The sequence below is a fragment of the Phyllobates terribilis genome, unplaced genomic scaffold (genome assembly GCF_046119375.1).
Source record: "Phyllobates terribilis strain yellow unplaced genomic scaffold, ASM4611937v1 Scaffold_1__5_contigs__length_1240528914, whole genome shotgun sequence".
NCBI lineage: Eukaryota > Metazoa > Chordata > Amphibia > Anura > Dendrobatidae > Phyllobates > Phyllobates terribilis.
The window spans coordinates 361,915,903-361,938,257 of NW_027362761.1; the positions used below are offsets into that span (position 1 = coordinate 361,915,903).

Genomic DNA, 22,355 nt, shown 5'->3' on the forward strand with positions numbered 1-22,355 from the left:
TGCCATCCAGCCTGTCATCCTGCAGACACTGAGAAGCGCAGCCATGCTTGCGCTCCTCAGTGTCAGGCTGTGACGGCATCCATATTTGTCTACCCTTTTATATGCATTACTTCAACTTTGATATACAGTAAGGTTTTTAATATAGACAGTGTAGGACCGTCCCAATTTAGGGTCACCTTGTCGCTGGTGGGACGGCTTGTATACTTTTTTTGATCAAAAATAGTTCACTAAGTACCCTATATTTCATATGCAACTTTGCTTTACATTTATATATAATGATGGTAGGGTATGAGATGTATTTTTTGTCTTTTGTAGGTGGGGGCTGATATTAGTAGCCTGGGAAGCTCCGTGGGTATTACCCTCTTCCCAGGCTTCAAACATCTGCCCCAGCCGTCTGCTTAACCTCCGCTAGAGACTAAAATTATGGGGAACCCCACGCCAATTTTTTTTTTAAGAAATCCTTTATTTTAACACTAAATGACAAGTACAGTAACCAACACTGTCACTGTACTTCTTATATATGTGACTGACATGTTTCTATCTATCTAATCTATGTGTGATGCTCTATCTTTCTGTTCTAAATTGTTGGGTACCGCTGCTGAATTGCCGGCCGGCTTTTTTAAAGAGACAGTGCATGAAAACACTATTATTTTTTTAAATAAATCCTTTACACTAAATGACAAGTACAGTAAGCAACACTGTCACTGTACTTATTATATATGTGACTGACATGTTTCTATCTATCTAATCTATGTGTGAAGCTCTATTCTTTCTGTTCTAAATTGTCAGGTACCGGTGTATGCCGCTGCTGAATTGCCGGCTTTTCATGTTTCACTGTGAGCACAGTTCCCATCGATTTGGGCTACCACCTCCCCTAATACATTCTACATTATTGTTAGTTGTTTTCCTTCATGTAGAATTAACCTACAAGAAAAGAAAGGGTTTATTTTCATTCCGATATTTGTGTCCCATTGACTTGCATTGGTTTCCGGTATTGGAATCGGCGATATCCGATACTTTTTGAGTATCGGCCCAATCCAATCCGATCCGATATTTCCTGATATCGGAAGGTATCGCTCAACATTACTGCTAGCACATTTGGCTATTTGCTATAATATAATTGCTTGTAAATTACATTTAATCTTTAGCCTTTGTTTCTCTTAAAGCAAACGATAGAAGAGAAAAGGGGAATATCGGGGTACACTGACACCCAGGAAGAATTGGAGAGAGTGTCGGCCTTGAAGAGCGAAGTCGATGAAATGAAGGGACGAACCCTAGATGATATGTCCAACATGGTAAGTAAATCTGCAATTTTCTAAGCAACATAAATTATTGCAGCATTACCAGAGCTGTATGAGATTAGAAAAAGAGTCTGCTAAGCAATCATTTTGAGTGTAGTGTGAAAATAGGTTAATAAATTACTTATTGTAATGAGGTAGTTTACACATAGGCATATTATAATGAGGACGATCTGGGCTACCGCCCGGGGCCCGAGGCTCCAGCAGGGCCCACAGCCAGATCGCCCTCTTTATAATGTTTTCTGGAGAGGTAGGGGCAGGGGGACCGCACATTACCATTAGACGCCGGCCGCATCAGGGAGACAGACACGCCCCCTGCACGCTGTGGCTGTGTCTCCAGGACTGACGTCACACAGCAGCGCCTGGAGCTTCTTCACTTCATCCTGCCGGAGAGGAGCTCGTGCTTCAGTGGATGGCGGTAAATACGAGGTTGAGGTCGGGCCCTGGGCAGGATGTCTGGAGTGAGGAGGGGGCTGCAGGACGCTGCTCCCCTCCTGATGAGTTCACACGGATCCCTTAGTGTCAGGTCGGCGGCCGCTCTGCTGGGGCCCTGTGTGAGACTTATGGCCGGAGTCTGACCTTTGCTGCAGATCAGGTCACTCTGGAACATCAGCTCCAGAGTCACCAGATCTGCAGGAAAATTCAGAGTCCTGCAATAAATCACCCTGAGCCCCTACAGAGCGACCACAGACATAAGCAGAGCGGATCCTGCACTGACTGATCAACCCTGAACCTACAGGATGTCACATACTATACTGCTTCATATATAATATGTGAGGTCCTGTAGGCAGGTCCAAGTGTGATCAGTACAGTGTATACCCATGTACAAAAAATGTCATCCAGTATATCGATTACTGTAAGGTATACTGTGGTACAGACATCAGATGGGATATAACAATGTGTATAGCATATAACATCTAATGTCTGTATCACAGTATATCATACTAGCTATTGAACCTGTTCTGCACCCGGGTGGCAAGCTTTTTTATTGGTATATGCTCTCCCATCCTGGCCCCGTATCCTGGTATATGCTCCCCCATCCTGGTATATGCTTCCCCATCCTGGTCCCCCATCCTGGTATATGCTCCCCCCATCCTGGTATATGCTCCCCCATCCTGGTATATGCTTCCCCATCCTGGTCCCCCATCCTGGTATATGCTCCCCCCATCCTGGTATATGCTCCCCCATCCTGGTCGCGCATCCTGGTATATGCTTCCCCATCCTGGTCCCCCATCTTGGTATATGCTCCCCCATCCTGGTCTGCCATCCTGGTGTATGCTCTCCCATCCTGGTCCCCCATCCTGGTATATGTTCCCCCATCCTGGTGTATGCTTCCCTATCCTGGTATATGCTCCCCCATCCTTGTGTATGCTTCCCCATTCTGGTCTCCCATCCTGGTGTATGCTTCCCCATCCTGGTGTATGCTTCTTCATCCTGGTCCATGCTTCCCCCCCCATCCTGGTCCATGCTTCTCCCTATCCTGGTATATGCTCCCCCATCCTGGTATATGCTCCACCATCCTGGTCCATGCTTCCCCCCATCCTGGTATATGCTCCCCCCTCTCTGGTCCATGCTCCACATGTCCGCATAGCGCGATATCTGGTTTCATTTGAATGAATACAAATGTGCAGAGTGTATTCAACAGAATGGCGCCAAAGTATGCGCATGCGCATACCACGCTGTCCATTTTGTCGAAGACACTGTTCATATTTGTCTTCACTAAAATAGCGCCGGAAATCGGCGCTTGCGCCACACTCCTCCCCTGGCCTCTCCAGAGATGACAGGACCGAACACGTATGTGTTTATGGTGCCGGAGATCGCGGTATGCGCTCAGTGCTTATGCATACCGCGATCTCCAGCGCCACACTCCTGATCCCTGTCTGGGATGTGGATGTGTCTTTCTGTCTGTGGCCAGACTGCGCAGGTATTGCGCTTGCACAATCTATAGAGGCTTCTGGCAGAAGGACACATCCCTGATTATACTATAGATACCAGTCATGTATTGTCATATAAACTATACAGGGCCATACCTAGGGGAATCAGGGGGGCATGTGACCTGGGTACAGCCGTCAGGGGGGTGCCTTCGGGCCACCTCATGCGGTGGTCAGAGGTGTCTCCCAGGTAGCTGCATTTTGCATTCGACCATTCTCTGAGCTGGCTGTGGAACTGACAATCGATCAGAGAAGGGAGCTATGTACGGGCTCATATTGTATGTATGGAGCTATGTGGGTGCTCATACTGTATATAGGGAGCTATGTGTGGCTCATACTGTATATAGGGAGCTATGTACGAGCTCATACTGTATATAGGGAGCTATGTACGAGCTCATACTGTATATAGGGAGCTGTGTGGGGGCTCATATTGTATATAGGGGCTATGCGGGATCTCTTACTGTATCTAGGGAGCTATGTGTATGTGGGGGCTCATACTGTATCTAGGGAGCTATGTGCGGGCTCATACTGTATCTAGGGAGCTATGTACGGGCTCATATTGTATATAGGGAGCTATGTGGGGCTCATACTGTATATAGGGAGATATGTACGTTCTCATACTGTATATAGGGAGCTATGTGGGGGCTCATACTATATATAGGAGGCTATGTGCGGGCTCATATTGTATATAGGGGCTATGCGGGATCTCATACTGTATCTATGGAGCTATGTGGGGGCTCATACTGTATCTAGGGAGCTATGTGCGGGATCATACTGTATCTAGGGAGTTATGTGGGGGCTCATACTGTATCTAGGGAGCTATGTGAGGGCTCATACTGTATCTAGAGAGCTATGTGCGGACTCCTACTGTATCTAGGGAGTTATGTGGGGCTCAATTTGTATATAGGGGATGTCAGCATACTTAATTCTGCTCAATATTAAGACTTTGTGCCCATGATGTGTTTAAGCGTTTCCGCAGCGGCAAAAACGCTGCAGAAACGCTTGGTAGAAGGTCTGCCATGTTCCCCAATGATAATCCGCATGTGCTTTGCACATGCTGCGGAAATTTCCGCTGCGGATTATCATTGAGGAAAAATCTGCAGCACTACCAATTATTTTGCGGAAGTGCTGCGTTTTCGCCGCCATTGACTTGCATTGGAACGCATGGATTACGCATCACTGCATATGTAGATGCGGAATCCACGCGTTCCAATGTGCGGATGGTACCCAGGTCTAGAGGACAGGAGACTCTCCTCCGGACCCGGGTACCATAGAAACTGTGAAAAAAAAGAATAAAATAAAAAATAAATGTTATATTTACCTTCTGGCGGCCCCCGGTGCGCTCTTCCTCTCATGCCGGCAGATCGCGATGGACTGAAGGACCTGCGCTGACGTCATAGTCATGTGACGGGTCACGCAACACTGACGTCGGCAGGTCCTTCAGTGTACCGCGATCTCCCGACAAGGGAGAATAGAGAAGCAAGACTCCGGGGGCCATCAGAAGGTAAGTATAGATTTATTTTTTATTTTTAAACATTCTTTTCGTCACAGTATATAAATCCATGCCGGTTGCATGGATTTATATAGTGTGACCAAGTTGATAAGCACTTTCCAAGTGATGCTAAAATCGCTTGGAAAGCGCTTGTCAACCCGCATGCGGAAATGCATGTGAAGAACGCTTCACATCCGCATGTCCCTGGCAGGAAAACGCATGTACAATCCGCATGCGTTTTTCTCTGCCAGGGAGATGCAGAAACGCTCAGGTAAAAATCCTGAGCATTTCTGCATCGTGGGCACATAGCCTTAATCTCGCTATGGGACTGGCAAGTGCACTGTCCACTGGGCCTGCAGGCTCTGTTTCAACGGGTGATCCTCCTCTGACTGGGGACTCTTCCTGTTCTTGAGCAGGTTCCTCTAGGGCGCTCACAGGTTCTTCTTGTGGTTGATAGAAGTGTATTACTGGTATAATAACTGCTCCATCAAGTTGGGCTCAGTCCGCAGGGAAATCTCCTAGAACTGTGTGAAGCACATCTTCCTTGGGTTCTTCCGGTGCTATAGGAGGTACTTCTTCCTCCGTTGTCTTCAGTTGACCTGGGCACACTTTCAAATGGTCTCTTGAGACTGTTGCGTTTGTCTTACCTCCATCCTTACTAATCAGACAGGTTTTACTGTTGTCAAATCTGGAGTTTAGCACAGTGTAGGGCTCTCTTTCCCACTGGGGTACAATTAGTAGAACTCACAGGTATGTGATTGTACAGATCTACCAGGTCAGGTAGTTTGTCTGGCCACTGGTTCCTTTCTTCCAAGGGTAAGGTTTTCAGCAGGTCTATGATGATGTTGTTCATTTTCTCACACAAACCATGGGTCTGAGGGTGATACGGCGTAGTCCGGATCCTCTTGCACCCATACAGATGACAGAATTCTTTAAACAGCTCGGCTTCAAAGGCAGGGCCTTGATCCGTCAGCACTTTGTCCGGGTATCCATGGGGCCTGCAGAAGTTTGCTTGGAATGTTCTTGCTGCAGTTTCTGCTGTCAGATCCTTGACAGGGGCTACCACCAGGAACCAGGAATAGTGATCCACCATGGTCAGTGCATAGGAATAGCCTGACCTGCTGGGTGACAGCTTGACGTGATCCAGAGCGACAATCTCCAGGGGCTGGGTTTTTTTGATGGACTGCAAGGGTGCTTTCTGGCTGCCGTAGTCTTTCCTTCTGAGGCTACAGGGCCCACAATTCCGGCACCACCTTTCTATGGAGCTCCGCATTCCAACCCAATAGAACCGATCCTTCAGCAGGGTTTCCAGCTTCTTCCAGCCAAAGTGACCTGCTTGGTCGTGGTAGGCCTCCAACACCATCTGGATATTAGTCCTGGGTAAAACAATCTGCCACACCATTTCATGAGTCTTGGGGTTGACATACCTTCTGCACAGCTTCTCTCTGTAGATGAACAGCCGGCTTCTCTCATTCCACAGGTTTATGGCTTGTGGAGCAGCATCCTTCTCCAGGTGAGAACCTGGGTTATCAGTCTTTTGATGAGGCTGACAACCGGGTCACTGTCCTGGGTCTCCTTCCAGCTGTGATGAGGTAGAGGGTTTGGCGTCCTTCCATGACGTCCTCCGGTGGCGTGTTGCTCGTGGACCTCTCTTCTTCGGTGGAAAGCAGGTAATTCAACTTCCTCTAAATCATCCACTTCAACCTCGGTGTCTGACTGGTGGGGCATCCTTGACAGGGCATCGGCATTGGTGTTCTTGTGACCTGCCCGATACTTGATGGTGAACTGATAATTCGACAGTCTGGCCACCCAACGCTGTTCCATGGCTCCCAACCTGGCTGTCTCCAGGTGTGTCAAGGGATTATTGTCAGTAAAGGCTGTGAATTTCGTTGAGGCTAGTTAATGCTTGAACCTTTCAGTGATAGCTCAGACCAAGGCCAGGAACTCCAGCTTGAAGCAACTGTAATTCTCTGGGTTCCTCTCAGTAGGGCGAAGCTTCCTACTGGTATAGGCAATTACCTTTTCTCTGCCATTTTGCTTCTAGGACAACACAGCTCCCAGTCCCTTGTTGCTGGCGTCGGTGTACAGCAGAATAGGCTGGCTGTAGTCAGGGTAAGCCAGGATTTCTTCACCGGTTAGGACTTCCTTCATTGATGCAAAGGACTCAGTCTGCTCAATGCCACACTCGAATGGGGGACTCTTTCATCTTTTGGACTGTCCTACCAGGAGGTCTTGTAGAGGTGCTACCTTTTTTGGTATAGTCCTTTATGAACCTCCTGTAGTACCCGACCAGTCCCAGGAATTGCCGTACTTCCTTGATGTTTTTCGGTTCAGGCCACTTCTGGATGGCAGTGACCTTCTTCGGGTCTGGCGCTACTCCCTCTGAGCTGACTATGTGTCCCAGGTACTGAACCTTCTGCTTGAGCAAGTGGCATTTAGAAGGTTTTAGTTTCATCCCATACCGGGACAATGCTTCAAATACCTCCGCCAGGTGCTTCAGATGGTCTTCATACGTCCTCGAGTACACGATAACGTCATCCAGGTACAGCAGCACTGTCTCAAAGTTCCGATGTCCCAAGTAACACTCCATCAACCTCTGGAACGTTCCGGGTGCTTTGCAGAGTCTAAATGGCATGCTGTTGAATTCGCACAGTCCCATCGGGGTGGTGAAGACTGTCTTTTCCCGGTCTTCCTCATCAACAGAGACTTGCCAGTACCCGCTAGTGAGATCCAATGTAGAGAAGTAATTGGCAGATTTTAATGCAGCCAGGGATTCCTCTATACGGGGCAAAGGGTATGCATCTTTATGTGTTATTCGATTAATTTGTCTATAATCTACACACATCCTCATGCTACCGTCCTTCTTTCTGACCAGGACCAGGGGAGCTGCCCAGGGGCTACAGCTACCCCTTACTTACCCCTGCCTTTTTCATGTCATGCAACATTTCCTTGGCTTTTTGGTAATGTGCTGGTGGTACTGGTCTGTAACGCTCCTTAATGGGTGGATGGTTACCGGTGGGTATGTGTTGTTGTACCCCTTTGACCCTTCCAAAATCAAGTGGGTGTTTACTAAACACTTGTTCATACTACTGAACTACTCTATAGACACCGTGTTTTTGATGGACAGGAGTGGCGTCAGTCCCAACATGGAGCTGTTGACACCAATCCTCCAGCTGAGCTTCGGAGTCATTGTCCTCCACTGTATCTGGTGGGGTCAAGGATACAGTGCCACTCTTATCTGTGCCACTTGTAGCTGCACCCATGTCTACAACCATACCTCATACTGCCCTAGCACTATTTTGTGCATCAGGTCTAACTGTGCATGTGCAAATTCTGCTACCCATACAGTAAGAAATATCTCTTTTTATATACGTCTCACCCTTGAAACTTCAGCAAAATTTATATTCTTATCTATGGGCATTGTCTGGTATTGCACCTTACCCACATTCAAGTAAATGGAGCGAGGCTTGATTATGAGACCTAACCAATGGACGGTAGTAGGAATAAAAAATTTTTACATTTCAAATACAAGTTTAAAGGGAACATGGTAGCTGATAAATGCTGCCCAAACTGTGAGCAGAAGGTATCAACCACTGGCTGTATTATCCTGCTAGGTATGTTTGTCATATAATCATAGAATGTTAAAGTTGGAAGGGACCACCAGGGTCCTCGTGTCCAGACCCCTGCTCAATGCAGGATTCACTAAACCATCTCAGACAGATGTCTGTCCAGCCTCTGTTTGAAGACTTCCATTGAGAGAGAACTCACCACCTCTCGTGGCCGCCTGCTCCACTCATTAATCACCTCACTGTCAAAAAGTTTTTTCTAATATCTAATCTGTATCTTTTCCCATTGAGTTTCATCCCATTGCTTCTAGTCTTTCTTTATACAAATGAGAAAAAGGCTCCTTGAGAGCAGAAACGCTTTGTACCATTATATGCTGTTATATGTCAACCACTCATCTCTTGAGAGGTTTTTAATTCCAAATAAATTTTTATATCTTGAACCTATGCGCTTTTGAGCAGTCACCTGCGAGCCTATTGGCACGTTTCCACTAAACTTACAGTGGACTCTCTATCATTATCCACGGGAGCGCCTCCGGTAATCTCTTCTATATGCGCATGTGGGCAGAGACTGGCTGGGATAATACAGCCACTGGCTGATGCATGCTGGGGTTTGGGCAGCAACTATCAGCTGACAGGTTCCCTTTAAGCACAATATGGCAGCAATCTAAGTAAGATTTCCATGTGCTAGTGGGGCACAAACTTTGAGGGTAATTTTCTATAATTGTCTTTAATAAACAGGATCCATTTGTGATCATTTTATTAAATTACATCAGACACTTTTTTATTCTCAGATGGGAGCATTTATTATATGTGATTTGGTGATGAATGGCAACTCCATCTGAAAAGAGATTTTCCATCCTGTCTCGTGAAATATACCAGACACTGGAGGATTATTGTGATGTCCTTCACTTCGTCACATGGCATGCATTCTGCTATCATCTTGTTTAGGTATTGTGGGTCTTTACAGCAGGATAAATCTTCAGGTATTGCATTTCTATCTTTCGTGATCCCATAGGTGTTGATTAAGTGCTCTGCAAAGTGAGGGTGCACTGCAGGATTATAGCCCATCGTCTTCAGCTGATCCATGGTGTGGTGGTAGCGCTGGAACAGCTCGGATCTTAAGTTCTCCTCTACTTTTCCGGTTAATGGATTCGTGGTCACCTGTAATCATAAAATGGACATTTAATTTACTGGGGTAATCACAATATGGCTAGTCTTTGGAAACTGTTGGCGAGCATGCTGACAGACATTTTTGTCTAGATAAATGTTTATAATGCAAAGGGATAGCTTGTTTTTCTTCATCAATTTATTGTAAAGTGCTTGATGGAAAGACTACACTTCCAAAAATGCAATCCATCGCAAGATCTGTACAGAAACTGAATAAGAAAGGAATGATGGGAGATTTCAGCTCTGTGAGTTGCAAAATTAATACATCTCTAAATTATTGGACTGGCTCTGACTCTGGACCAATACAATCAAATCATGGGATTTCATTGCAAAATGATCTTTTTGTAGAATAATTCTATAACTTGTAAAATGTGCTCCCTTGTGAACTTGGACTTTAAATATCTATTTTAATAATAATTTTAGGTTTCTCACCTGCAAAATCTTCTCTTTTATATCAGCTACTCTGTATCCGTACAGTCGTTGCTGTTCTAGGAAGATGGCACAGAGTATACGGCGATCCAGCTGAAAGGCGATCTCGCCAACAATACGCTGACATGTCTTAACTTTTTCAGGGTCTGTAAAAGTTCAGTAGTAATAATTAGGCTTATATCAAATCCCTACATTGGTTTATATTGAGACTAATGGTATAGGATTTGTTACCTGGAAGTGGGAGTGAATTGACCACTCGTTCTTCTTCTTTGGGGTCTAGAAGATATAAATAATAAAATTAGTTGTCTGTAATAAACATAAATGATAAAATCCCCATGATTGTAACCATACACCCGGGATAAGATAAACAGGTAAAAGTCATACTCAGGGCTTGAAGCCTGAGGGTGCCCGACAGGTTCACCTGCCACAAAATTAGACCCCCAAATCATGTATGTTACATTGTTACAGTTACTTCATGATAAACCCTGAATTATAAGATCTACCTAAAAAAGTCAGGTTCTACCTAAACAATGTAGGGTCATTGTAATAATGATCCTGGCCAGATGAAATTTTCAAAAATTGTATCTTAACTATAGAGTAATATACAAAATATCAGGTATCAAGAAAACAATTTATATATTACTCACATCGATGTGGCAACACGTATGTTTTTTTCTTGTCTTTCATGCCTAGAATACAAAAAATGGCTTCCTATGACTAATACAAGATAACCTTAGAAATTCACATTTACTGATGAGAATGAATAAAAGGTAAAAGTGTCCACTAATCTAAACCATTCTAGACATTATTGACCTAGATTCCACCAATCACTTTAGGAAACTTCAAACATCCGCCCATTGCAATTTTTAATTTGGGGGAAATCCGCTTTGTGTTATCCCAGTCTTACCCTTGTGGTATTTCTTATGTTTTCCTGGCGGTGTCAGGATTTGAGATTTTCTCTCATGTTCTTTTAAAGTACAGCGCAGCTCCACGTTTTCCTGCATTAACCCCATCAGTTGTCGCAGTTGAGCATTCTCTGATAATAGACGCCTGCTCTCGGTGTTGAAGGCTTCTTCATCACAAGAATTTATACTAGTATTGTCCATGTTGTAATATGCAGAAGCTCCTGAAGACGTCTTCACAGATTTTCTTCACCAGGCTAATGTATGTGATGGAACACTCGGGATGCTAATATTATAAGTTCTGTGATGTCATCAGCCATGCCATTGGAACCTAGTTATGAGCTCATCGTTCATTGCAGCCAATAGGAATTCACAACATTGGAACACTAAGTCTATGACTTGTATTATGTGTGACCACAGGAATAACATCTTAACAGTATTAATTGTAGAAAGTTTAGAATCCAATGCAATTATATATTTTTGTTTTGTAACTTCTAATGTTTTTTTTTCCTTTTTTTTTACATCCGCCATATGGTTTTAAAGAAATGGGACTTTTTATTTAGTGTGCACTGGTATGCTTTATTTTTTGATTTTCACCAAAAGGGTGTTTCTAACCGTAATTCCAGGGATTCCTATGAGCAATGCCCCCTTGATTAAGACTATAAAAATTAGCATAATGAACACACCAAATAAAAAGGCCGATATCTCTGGAACCGTATGTCAGATTAAAAAATAAAAATCAACAAAATACTCACGAGAGCAGCAAGCCGGCAGGGGGGTGCAGTCGGGCCACCTAATGTGGCGGTCCGAGGTGTCTCCCCCAGCGGCTGGGTTCTGCCGCCCCCCGAACCGGGATTCGGCCGTTCTCTGACCAGGGTGTCAAGCTGACACCCAGCTCAGAGAAGCTGCAGTGCGCCGGCGCTCAGTGATTGCAATTGCATCTCTCAGACCAAGTACAATTGAAGCTCTGACCCCTGCGGGTCAGAGCGACGCCAGCAGCGTGATCAGGTCATGTTATCACGCTACTGACGTCACTCACCGGCACCCAGCGTGAAGAGCATCGGTGGTGGTAAGTGCTTCACACTGGTGCTGAAGACACCGAAGATTACATGGAGGGGGTGGGGGGAGAGATTTACTATGTGTGTGTGTATGTGTATATATTTACTGTGGGGGTATATACTGTGTGTGTATATATTTACTGTGGGGGAATATACGGTGTGTGTGTATATGTGTTGTAGGCGTATATACTGTGTGTGTATATTTACTGTGGGGATATATATACTTTGTGTGTGTGTGGATTTACTGTGGCGGTGTATATTTATATATACTCTGTGTGTGAGGGGTATATACTGTGTGTGTATTTACTGTGGGGGTATATATACTTTGTGTGTGGGGGGTATATACTGTGGGTGGGTGTAGGGAGGATTTACTGTGGCAGTGTATATACTCTGTGTGGGGGATATTTACTGTGGGGGTGTATATAGTGTGTGTAGGTGGGGGGTATATACTCTGGGGGTATTTACTTTGGGGGTGTATATACTCTGTGTGGGGGGGGATTTACTTTGAGGGGTATATACTGTTTGGGAGGTACAGTGGGTACGGAAAATATTCAGACCCCCTTTAAATTTTTCACTCTTTGTTTCATTGCAGCCATTTAGTAAATTCTAAAAAGTTCATTTTTTTCTTCTCATTAACGTACACTCTGCACCCCAATCTCGACTGAGAAAAAAACAGAAATGTAGATATTTTTGCAAATTTATTAAAAAGAAAAACTGAAATATCACATGGTCATAAGTATTCAGACCCTTTGCTCAGTATTGAGTAGAAGCATCCTTTTGAGCTAGTACAGCCATGAGTCTTCTTGGGAATGATGCAAACAGTTTTTCATACCTGGATTTGGGGATCGTCTGCCATTCTTCCCTGCAGATCCTCTTCAGTTCCATCAGGTTGGATGGTGAACGTTGGTGGACAGCCATTTTCAGGTCTATCCAGAGATGCTCAATTGGGTTTTGGTCAGGGCTCTGGCTGGGCCAGTCAAGAATGGTCACAGATTGTCATTTTAGCTGTGTGCTTAGGGTCATTGTCTTGTTGGAAGGTGAACCTTCAGCCAAATCTGAGGTTCAGAGCACTCTGGAAGAGGTTTTCATCCAGGATATCTCTGTACTTGGCCACATTCATGTTTCCTTCAATTGCAACCAGTCGTCCTGTCCCTGCAGCTAAAAAACAAGGGGCGCTTAGAATTATCACAAAAAAGTTCTATCTTCGTCTCATCAGACCAGAGAATCTTATTTCTCATAGTCTGGGAGTCCTTCATGTGTTTTTGAGCAAACTCTATGCGGGCTTTCATATGTCTTGCACTGAGGAGAGGCTTCCGTCGGGCCACTCTGCCATAAAGGCCCGACTGGTGGAGGGCTGCAGTGATAGTTGACTTGGTGGAACTTTCTCCCATCTCTCTACTGCATCTCTGCAGCTCAGCCACAGTGATCTTGGGGTTCTTCTTTACCTCTCTCCCATGATTGCTCAGTTTGGCTGGATGGCCAGGTCTAGGAAGACTTATGGTGGTCCCAAACTTATTCCATTTAAGGATTATGGAGGCCACTGTACTCTTAGAAAACTTGAGTACTGCAGAAATTCTTTTTTAACCTTGGCCAGATCTGTGCCTTGCCACAATTCTGTCTCTGAGCTCCTTGGGCAGTTCCTTTGAGCTCATAATTCTCATTTGGTCTGACATGCACTGTGACCTGTGAGGTCTTATATAGACAGGTGTGTGCCTTTACAAAGCAAGTTCTATCAGTTTAATTAAACACAGCTTGACTCCAATGAAGGAGTAGAACCATCTCAAGGAGGATCACAAGGAAATGGACAGCATGTGAGTTAAATATGAGTGTCTGAGCAAAGGGTCTGAATACTTATGACCATGTGATATTTCAGTTTTTCTTTTTTAATAAATTTGCAAAAAATTATACATTTCTGTTTTTTTCAGTCAAGATGGGGTGCAGAGTGTACATTAAGGAGAAAAAAAAATAACTTTTTAGAATTTACCAAATGGCTGCAATGAAATTAAGAGTGAAAAATGTAAAGGGGTCTGAATACTTTCTGTACCCACTGTATATACTCAGGGTGTGGGGCGCTATTCACTTTGGGGGTGTATATACGCTGTGTGTGGGGGTGTTATTTACTGTGTGAGGCTGGGCGGAATTTAGTGTAACGGGGCTGGGGGAGATTTACTGTGTGGGGGAGATTTAGTGTAACGGGGCTCGGGAGATTTATTGTGGGGGGTATATGTTACACGCATGCTGCCTAAGTTCAGATAGGGGCCAGACCGGTTACATGAATTCGTTGGAATCCTGGGGGAACCGTTACTCAGGGCGACCATAGACTGCTGCTTCGCTCAGGCACACAATAGATTCAGTTGCTGACCAGACACATCTGACAAGAATCTTCATAAACAGTAGAACAGTAACATTTAATGAGGCATGGCCAGTGCAATGCAAATGTCTCTTTGAATAACAGGTTCCAGTAATAACAGTACAGTCTCCTTTGCAGCACAGCAGTACACAGTCTACAGGGTGGGCCATTTATATGGATACACCTAAATTAAATGGGAATGGTTGGTGATATCAACTTCCTGTTTGTGGCACATTAGTATATGGGAGGGGGAAAACTTTTCCAGATGGGTGGTGAGTGACCATGGCGGCCATTTTGAAGTCGGCCATTTTGGATCCAGCATCTGAAACAACGGATACTGGAAGCCTGTGCTAGCATTTCTTCTGCAGTGTTGCTATCAGTGTTAAGAGTGGGAGAAGAGGGTTGCATTGACAATCCAACACAATGGGCAGCACTTTGAACACATTTTATAAGTGGTCATAAACTTGTAAAAAACGCATGAAAGAATAAAGTTACGTTAAAACCAAGCACACCATTGTTTTTCTTATGAAATTCTCAATAAGTTTGATGTGTCACATGACCCTCTTTCCATTGAAAAAAATAAAGTTGGATCCAAAATGGCCGACTTCAAAATGGTTGCCATGGTCACCACCCATCTGGAAAAGTTTTCCCCTCCCATATACTAATGTGCCACAAACAGGAAGTTGATATCACCAACCATTCCCATTTAATTTAGGTGTATCCATATAAATTGCCCACCCTATATTATCCATTAGCACAGTTTTAATGCATACACAACCACAGGCTTTTCCTTCACAAGGACTCGATAGTACACAGCATTCTTTATCCTGCATGGAGATGGAGGGGGGGGGGTGATGAGAGAGATGATCTCTATGACAGGCTTCCTTCCAGTCTCTATCTTCCTGGCCGATAATACTCCACATTATTAGCTCAGGGAGTCTAACTGACCTTTGTTTAGCTTCCCTCCTGACCTGAATTTTGTTCCCTTGCCTTCTGTAAGATACAGATCATATGCCACCTTTCTTTTCAGCTCCAGCCAGACAGTAAACAACTTCTCCACAATCCCCCTTGGGCTCTGCTAAAACACTCCCCTTCTCCTGTGACTGTGTTAACCCCTCTATTTGCTAGATGCTTCTGAAGCACTACACTTCCTGTCTCCTGTGCTTGTGTACTTCTAATCCTTGCTGAATGCTTTTAAAGCAACAGCACTACTTCTGCATGTCACACTCTGCAACAGCACTACTTCTGCATGTCAAACTCTTCCCTCCTTTTTGAATGTCGTCCTCGACATTCGTTTTAATTGGTCAATCTGACCAATTCTGAGACAGTGGTAAAAGTTGGATAACTTTATATACAAATTGCCATTGTGAAATTGGTATAACGTTCATAAACATTGATAACAACCTAATCTTACGACCTTTTTTTTGTAGTATGCCTGTAAGAAATAATCAATTAACACAATTAAAACAATCAGCATCTCTTCAGCTGGAGCTTTTTGTACGTCTTCAATCAGCTCTCGCTCTCTATGCTTTAACAGTTCTTTGTTTCAACCAAGTCTTTTAAGGAAAATCAAAGCAGGAAAACAAGTCTTTCCACCAGGCAACATCTTCCATACTGCCTCTCGGTGGTGAATACCACTCAAGGGCGCTTACCTGGTCTGCAGGCAGAGATACCTGTTTCCGGTTGACAGTCCTTGGCACTTGACTTCGTTCACTAAGTGTCTCATACGTCAGCATCACGGGCCTCCTCACTTCTCGAGTCGACATACTCCTGGTGGGTTGTTCCTCAGAGACCACAGGTTCTTCGGTCACAGAAGTTTCTTCCTCCGCACTCATTTCCCTTGTTTCCTCAGATGCTCTTGGTGCTGCCTCTGTAAGTTCCTGTATTTCTCCTGAGTCGCTTGTTTCCGGACAGTCTGGTAATTCCGCTCCTCCTGAGTGTCAGTCGGTCTCTTCAGGGGCCGGTGTTCGAACATCAGATCTAAATTGGACTTCATCTGTACTCCTTGGTACGAACTCTTGAGCCTCAGGACTTCGTTCACTCTCCTGAGGATGGTACATCCCTCTCTTTGCCGGTCCGAGAAATACAACGGTGTGTTCTTCTCCATCGGAATTTTCAAGGTCACTATCCACCTCCGGAGCTTCAGTCTGTGGTGGTCCCTTAGTTGATCTCGGATGATGTCGGTCTACTTCTGGGAAGTCTTGTTGTGGTGGGAGATAATCACAGGGTAGTAGTAAATTCCGATGGACTATTCTGGTTTTCTTGTCTCCTGTTTCCAATCAGATTTCATACACTGGGCTGTCATCAGCTTTCCTACTTACGACCACATACACCTTGTCTTGCCAGTACGAACAAAGTTTTCCTGGACCACTTTTCTCACGTACGTTCTTGACTAGCACCCGGCTTCCCGGTGGCAATTCTGCTCCATAACATTTTCAATCATAGCACTCCTTACTCTTGCTCTGTCCTTGCGTACCCGCTTTGGACGCTATGTTGTATGCCTCTGCCATTTGTTCCTTCCTTCCGGATACGTTCTGTAAGTCTCTGACACCAGAGTATCGAACATGATGTCAATTGGCAGTCTTGGCTATCGTCCATGCTATAGGAAAAATGGTGAGTAACCTGTTGCATCGCTCTTTGTACAGTTATAGGCATGTACCACTTTTGACAGAGAACTCTTCCAGTCTTTCTTCTCATCAGCTGTTAAAGTGTGCAACATCGACAATAATGTTTGGTTAAAATGTTCCACTTGTCAATTACCCTCTGGGTGATAGGGCGTTGTGTGGGATCTCTGAATTCTACAGTACTTTCCTAGCTTGGCAAAGAGCTGGTTCTCAAATTCTCTTTCTTGGTCGTGGTATAAACTCGTAGGGAACCCAAACCTCAAAGCAAAATCATTGAAGAGCTTCTCTGCCGCTGTTAGACCCGATTTATTGGTGGTGGCATATGCTTGAGCAAATCGAGTGAAATGGTCCATCACCACCAAGATGTTTTCCTAATCACCCTTGCACGTCTCGAGATGTAGAAAGTCTATTGAGTTTGGATGTTGCCCATAGGTGCCCGGGTTGATGTCTTGGGACGTTTTTCTTTCAGACACCCACACTCCCTGGTCACGTACCTCTCTGCATGTATGGCCAGAAGAAACGTTCATGGATAAAATTTGTTGTCCTTTCCACTCCCAGGTGTCCCATGTTTTCATGGAGTTCTTTGAAGACCAACCTACGGAATACTCTGGGTAGTACGAACTGCTGGTTTTGTCCTCTTTTACGATACAGGATACCGTCTTCACTGAGGTAGAGCTTCGTCCATTTTTTAATTAAAACAGATACTGCTGGTGACTCATTGTCTCTCTTCCGTTCAGAGGTTTTGGTTGATTCCTGCAGGGCTGTTGTTAGGGCTTTGAATTGTTCTTTCAATTCCTGTAGTTCAGTCTGTGGACGGAGATTCCCGCTTTTGGTAATTGATGCTGCCCCTCCTCCTCCAACTTCAACCTGGTTAGAAACTGTGTTAATTCCTGGAGGAATGTCCCCATGACGTCTTCAGCTTCTTTCTCCCCCAGCTCATCCATTTTTGCATTAATGGCGGCTAACAGTTGCTTGCGGTTGTGTGCTTTGGAAATCTGTTCTACTGACATCTTTATATGTTCTGCTACTGTTCTCAATTCTTCACAGGTTAACTGAAGAAGCAGCTCACTAATTCTGTCCATTTGTATTTCCACATCCATTGCTGCTAGTGAGTTTTTCTTTAGGGCTGTTCCCTTCTAATTGGTGTAGCAGAGTTGAGTTGAGGTGCTGTGCTGCTGTGTTTTTCCAGACACTTTTCCTCTTCTCTCTCTACACTCTAATTCCCGCTCAGTATTCCCCGTACGGGCCACCAATGTTACATGCATGCCGCCTAAGTTCAGATAGGGGCGAGACCAGTTACATGAATTCATTGGCATCCTGGGAGAACCGTTACTCAGGGCGACCATAGGTTGCTGCTTCTCTCAGGCACACAATAGATTCAGTTGCTGACCAGACACATCTGACAAGAGTCTTCATAAATGGTAGAACAGTAACATTTAATAAGGCATGGCCAGTGCACTGCAAGTGTCTCTTTGAGCAACAGGCTCCAGTAATAACAGTACAGTCTTCTTTTCAGCACAGCAGTACACAGTCTATTATGCGGTAGCACAGTACAGCACAGTTTTAATGCATACACAACCACAGGCTTTTCCTTCACAAGGACTCGATAGTACACAGCATCCTCCATGGAGATGGAGAGGGGGAAGGGTGTGATGAGGGAGATGATCTCTATGACAGGCCTCCTTCCAGTTTTTATCTTCCTGGCCGATAACACTCCACACTATAGCTCAGGAAATCGAACAGATCTTTGTTTGGCTTCCCCCCTGACCTGAATTCTGCTCCCTTGCCTTCTGTGAGATATAGATCATAAGCCACCTTTCACTTTGGCTCCAGCCAGACCGTAAACAACTTCCCCACAATCCCCCTTGGGCTCTGCTAAAACACACCCCTTCTGCTGTGACTGTGTTAACCCATCTAGTTGCTGGATGCTTCTGGAGCACAACACTTCCTGTCTCCTGTGCTTGTGTTACTTCTAATCATTGCTGAATGCTTTTAAAGCAACAGCACTACTTCTGCATGTCACACTTTGCAACAGCACTACTTCTGCATGTCACATATATACTGTTTGTGTGGGGGTGTATATACTGTTTGTTTGGGAGATATATACTCTGAGTGTGTGTGGGTATTTACTGTGTGAGGCCTGGGCTTTTAGTATAATGGATCTAGGGGGGATTTACTGTGTGGGGGAGATTTAGTTTAATAGGTGTGGGGGAGATTTAGTATAAAGGATCTGGGGGGGATTTAATGTGGGGGAGATTTAGTGCAACGGGTCTCGGAGGATTTACTGTGTGGGGGAGATTTAGTGTAACGGGTGTGGGGGAGATTTACTGTGTGGGCGAGATTTAGTGTAACGGGTGTGGGGGAGATTTAGTATAAAGGATCTGGGGAGATTTACTGTGGGGGGGATTTAGTATAACAGGTCTGGGGGGATTTACTGTGTGGGGGAGATTTAGTGTAATGGGAGGAAGATTTGAGGACACAAGTTTGGGGAGCAAGGATACACAGTAGGTGCAGACACAGTATGGTGAGTGGGGGGATGGGTGCGGACACAGTATGGTGAGTGGGGGGATGGGTGCAGACATAGTATGGGGAGTTGGAGGGGATGTGTGAGGAGGCAGTGTGGAAAGTGAGAGGTTAAATGTATTAGGAAGGAGTAGGAAACGTGTGGGGAGACTATTGAGGGGAATAGCTAGGAGACAGTATGGGGAGAAAAGTGTGAGTGAGCACAGAATAGAGACTGAGTAGTGTGGGGGGAGGTATGGGGAGACAGTGTAAGGGCACAGCCAGGAATGGATATTAAGCCAAGGAGGGGGAGTGTGATGAAGGGGCCAAGTGTGGAAAGGAGAGGGCCGTGCGGAGGGCATGTACCATAAGAGGTACAAGGTGGGGGTCATATTTTGTGCAGGGAATATAGTGAGGGGCAATTATTTATTCAGGGGCAGATATTATTATTCAGGAGCATTATAATGACAGTGCTATATTTAAGGGCATCGTGTGGGGATGTGCTGCAGAAGACAGGAGAAGATAGAAGTCTGCAGAGATGAGCTGTGGATGAGAAAAGTCACCATGGAGTTTGGACAAGATGAAGAAGAAAAGAAAGAGAATGACTCCAGAGACAACATCATCTATCAGGTACCTGGATGTAAATGTTTTTTGTGATACTGACTAATTCTCATATTTTTATTTATGTTAGGAGCATTAAAGGGGTTGTCCAAGTTTGTGAGGAGTCTGCAGTAATTCTATGTGACTGCAGACTTCTGAATTCTCACAGTGCGCACTGCACGCTTTCAGAATTCTCTGGTGCCGGAGATTTGCATACATGCGGTCACATGCCAACTAGACATGCGTGGCCTCAATGAAAATGAATTGAGCGAGCCTGGACACGTCTAGTCGGAATGTGGCCAGAAGTATACAAATCTCATACTTGTGCAAGGGAGAATCCTAAAAGTGTGCAGTGTATGCACTGTGAGAATTCAGAAGCCCGAATACACAGAGTGACCGCAGACTTTCATCTCAAGCCTGGACAAGCCCTTTAGTTGTAAAATGAAGCCCTATAGCCAATCCTAACAAGAAGTAATATACTCACTGTCATGATGTAGCTCTGCTTGCTGTTTCCATCAGTCATCACACGGCCACTTCACTCATACGCAATTTTCATACTGACGGTCACCTGACATCGAGCTTCTCTTCCTGCTTCTCTCAATTTTCCACTGAACATTGAGAGAATTAGGGAGAGCAGCTCGTCGGCACGTGACTAAGTGTGCAAATCACATATGTGCTGGGACAAAGATGGGGGCGCCAAACTGAATTCTTGCCCCGGGTGCCAGAAGACCTAGATACACCTCTGGGTTGAGGGCTTATGTTGTGTGTGCCAAGATTACGTTTTTTATTGATTCCATTTTGAGCAACATACAATTTTGATCTCATTTTATTGCACTGTTGCGGTGACGAAAAAAAATGGAATTCTGGCTTTTTGAATTATTTTCTAGTTACACTGTTTACTGATCGGATTAATTATTTTTATATTTTGAAAGATCGGGCGTTTCTGGACACAGCGATTCCAAATATGTGTATTTTTTTTTCTGCTATTATTTTATTTTGAATGGAGCAAAAGGGGGGTGATGTAAACTTATATTTTTTGCTTCAATAGTCTCCTTAGGAGACTTTAACCCCTTAACAACATTAGACGTACTAATACGCGTCTGTGCCCTGGGACTTAAGAGCCAGACCCTTATTAGTACGTCATCGCGATCGCGCGTGCACACAGGCTGTGCGGGCGCGATCGCCGCCGGGTGTCAGCTGATTATCACAGCTGACACCCGGTACTATGTGCAGGGAGCGGTCCCGTACCGCTCCCAGCATATTAACCCCCGCAATGCTGCGATCGAAGTCAATCACAGCATTGCGGTGGCAAGGGGAGGTGATCGCAGATACTCACCTCCTCTTCCGGCCTCCAGCGCTGTCTGCCGTGGCTTCCAGAATGTTGCCATGACGACCCGATGTCGTCATGACAACATCCGGGTCACCAGACAGCAGGAAGATTTATTGCACATGCGCAGTGCATCTCCAAACTATCTTCTCCCTGTCCAGCGCTGACAGCCTGCACGGCACAGGGATGGTGCTCCATTCCTATGCCATGCAGGCGATCAGAATAAAAAAAGTGAAAGTCCCAGAGTGGGACAGAGTAAAAAAGTGTAAAAACTGTCAGAAAGTGAAAAAAAAAACAAAGAAAAAAAATTGTAAAAATATTTAAAAAAAAATAAAAAAAATAATCCACCAAAAATAAAAATATAATGTACCCATCAATAAATATTATTATAAAAAAAAAAACAATAAAAGTACACATATTTGGTATCGCCGCGTCCGGAACAACCTGACCTATAAAACTGTCCCACTAGTAAACCCCTTCAGTGAACACGGTAAAAATAAAAAACGAAGCAAAAAACAATGCTTTATCATCATACGCCAAACAAAAAATGGAATAACACGCGATCAAAAAGACGAATATAAATAAAAATGGTACCGCTGAAAACATCATCTCGTCCCGCAAAAAACAAGCCGCCATACAGCTCCATCAGACGAAAAATAAAAAAGTTATAGCTCTCAGAATAAAGCTATGCAAAAAAATAATATTTTCTATAAAATTGCTTTTATTATGTAAAAGTGCAAAACATAGAAAAACGATATGAATGTGGTACCGCTGTAAACTTTCTGACCCGAAGAATAAAGCTGCCTTATCAATTTTACCACAAGCGCAACAGAATAAAAAAAACAAAAAAAACAATTCCTGAATTGTTGGTTTTTGTTTATTCTGCCTCCCAAAAATCGGAATAGAAAGCGATCAAAAAATGTCACGTGCCTGAAAATGGCACCAATAACAACGTTAACTCATCCCGCAAAAAACAAGCCATCACATAACTGTCTGCCAAAATCTGGAAAAATTATAGCTCTCAAAATATGGCGATGCAAAAACTAGATTTTACAAAAAATGCGTCTTTTAGTGTGTGACAGCTGTCAGTCATAAAAACCCCATATGAT

General features: G+C 44.5%; 2 protein-coding genes across 3 annotated transcripts in view; one reads left to right on the forward strand and one right to left on the reverse strand.

The window, feature by feature from the left end:
* Positions 1–22,355, forward strand: part of IFT81 (intraflagellar transport 81) — a 219,388-nt gene that overhangs the window by 143,362 nt on the left and 53,671 nt on the right. For both annotated transcript variants that reach the window (XM_073676298.1, XM_073676299.1), the window contains one exon: positions 1,167–1,295. In XM_073676298.1, coding sequence (XP_073532399.1) covers positions 1,167–1,295 — 129 coding nt within the window. The remainder of the gene's footprint in view (positions 1–1,166; positions 1,296–22,355) is intronic.
* LOC141165121 (speriolin-like) lies at positions 9,068–10,332 on the reverse strand. The gene is made up of 4 exons (XM_073650764.1): positions 10,305–10,332; positions 10,115–10,159; positions 9,887–10,029; positions 9,068–9,448 (listed from the first exon to the last, which is right to left on the reverse strand). Exons 1-4 carry the CDS (start codon positions 10,330–10,332, stop codon positions 9,092–9,094), a joined length of 573 nt encoding a protein of 190 aa, XP_073506865.1. The 3' UTR covers positions 9,068–9,091.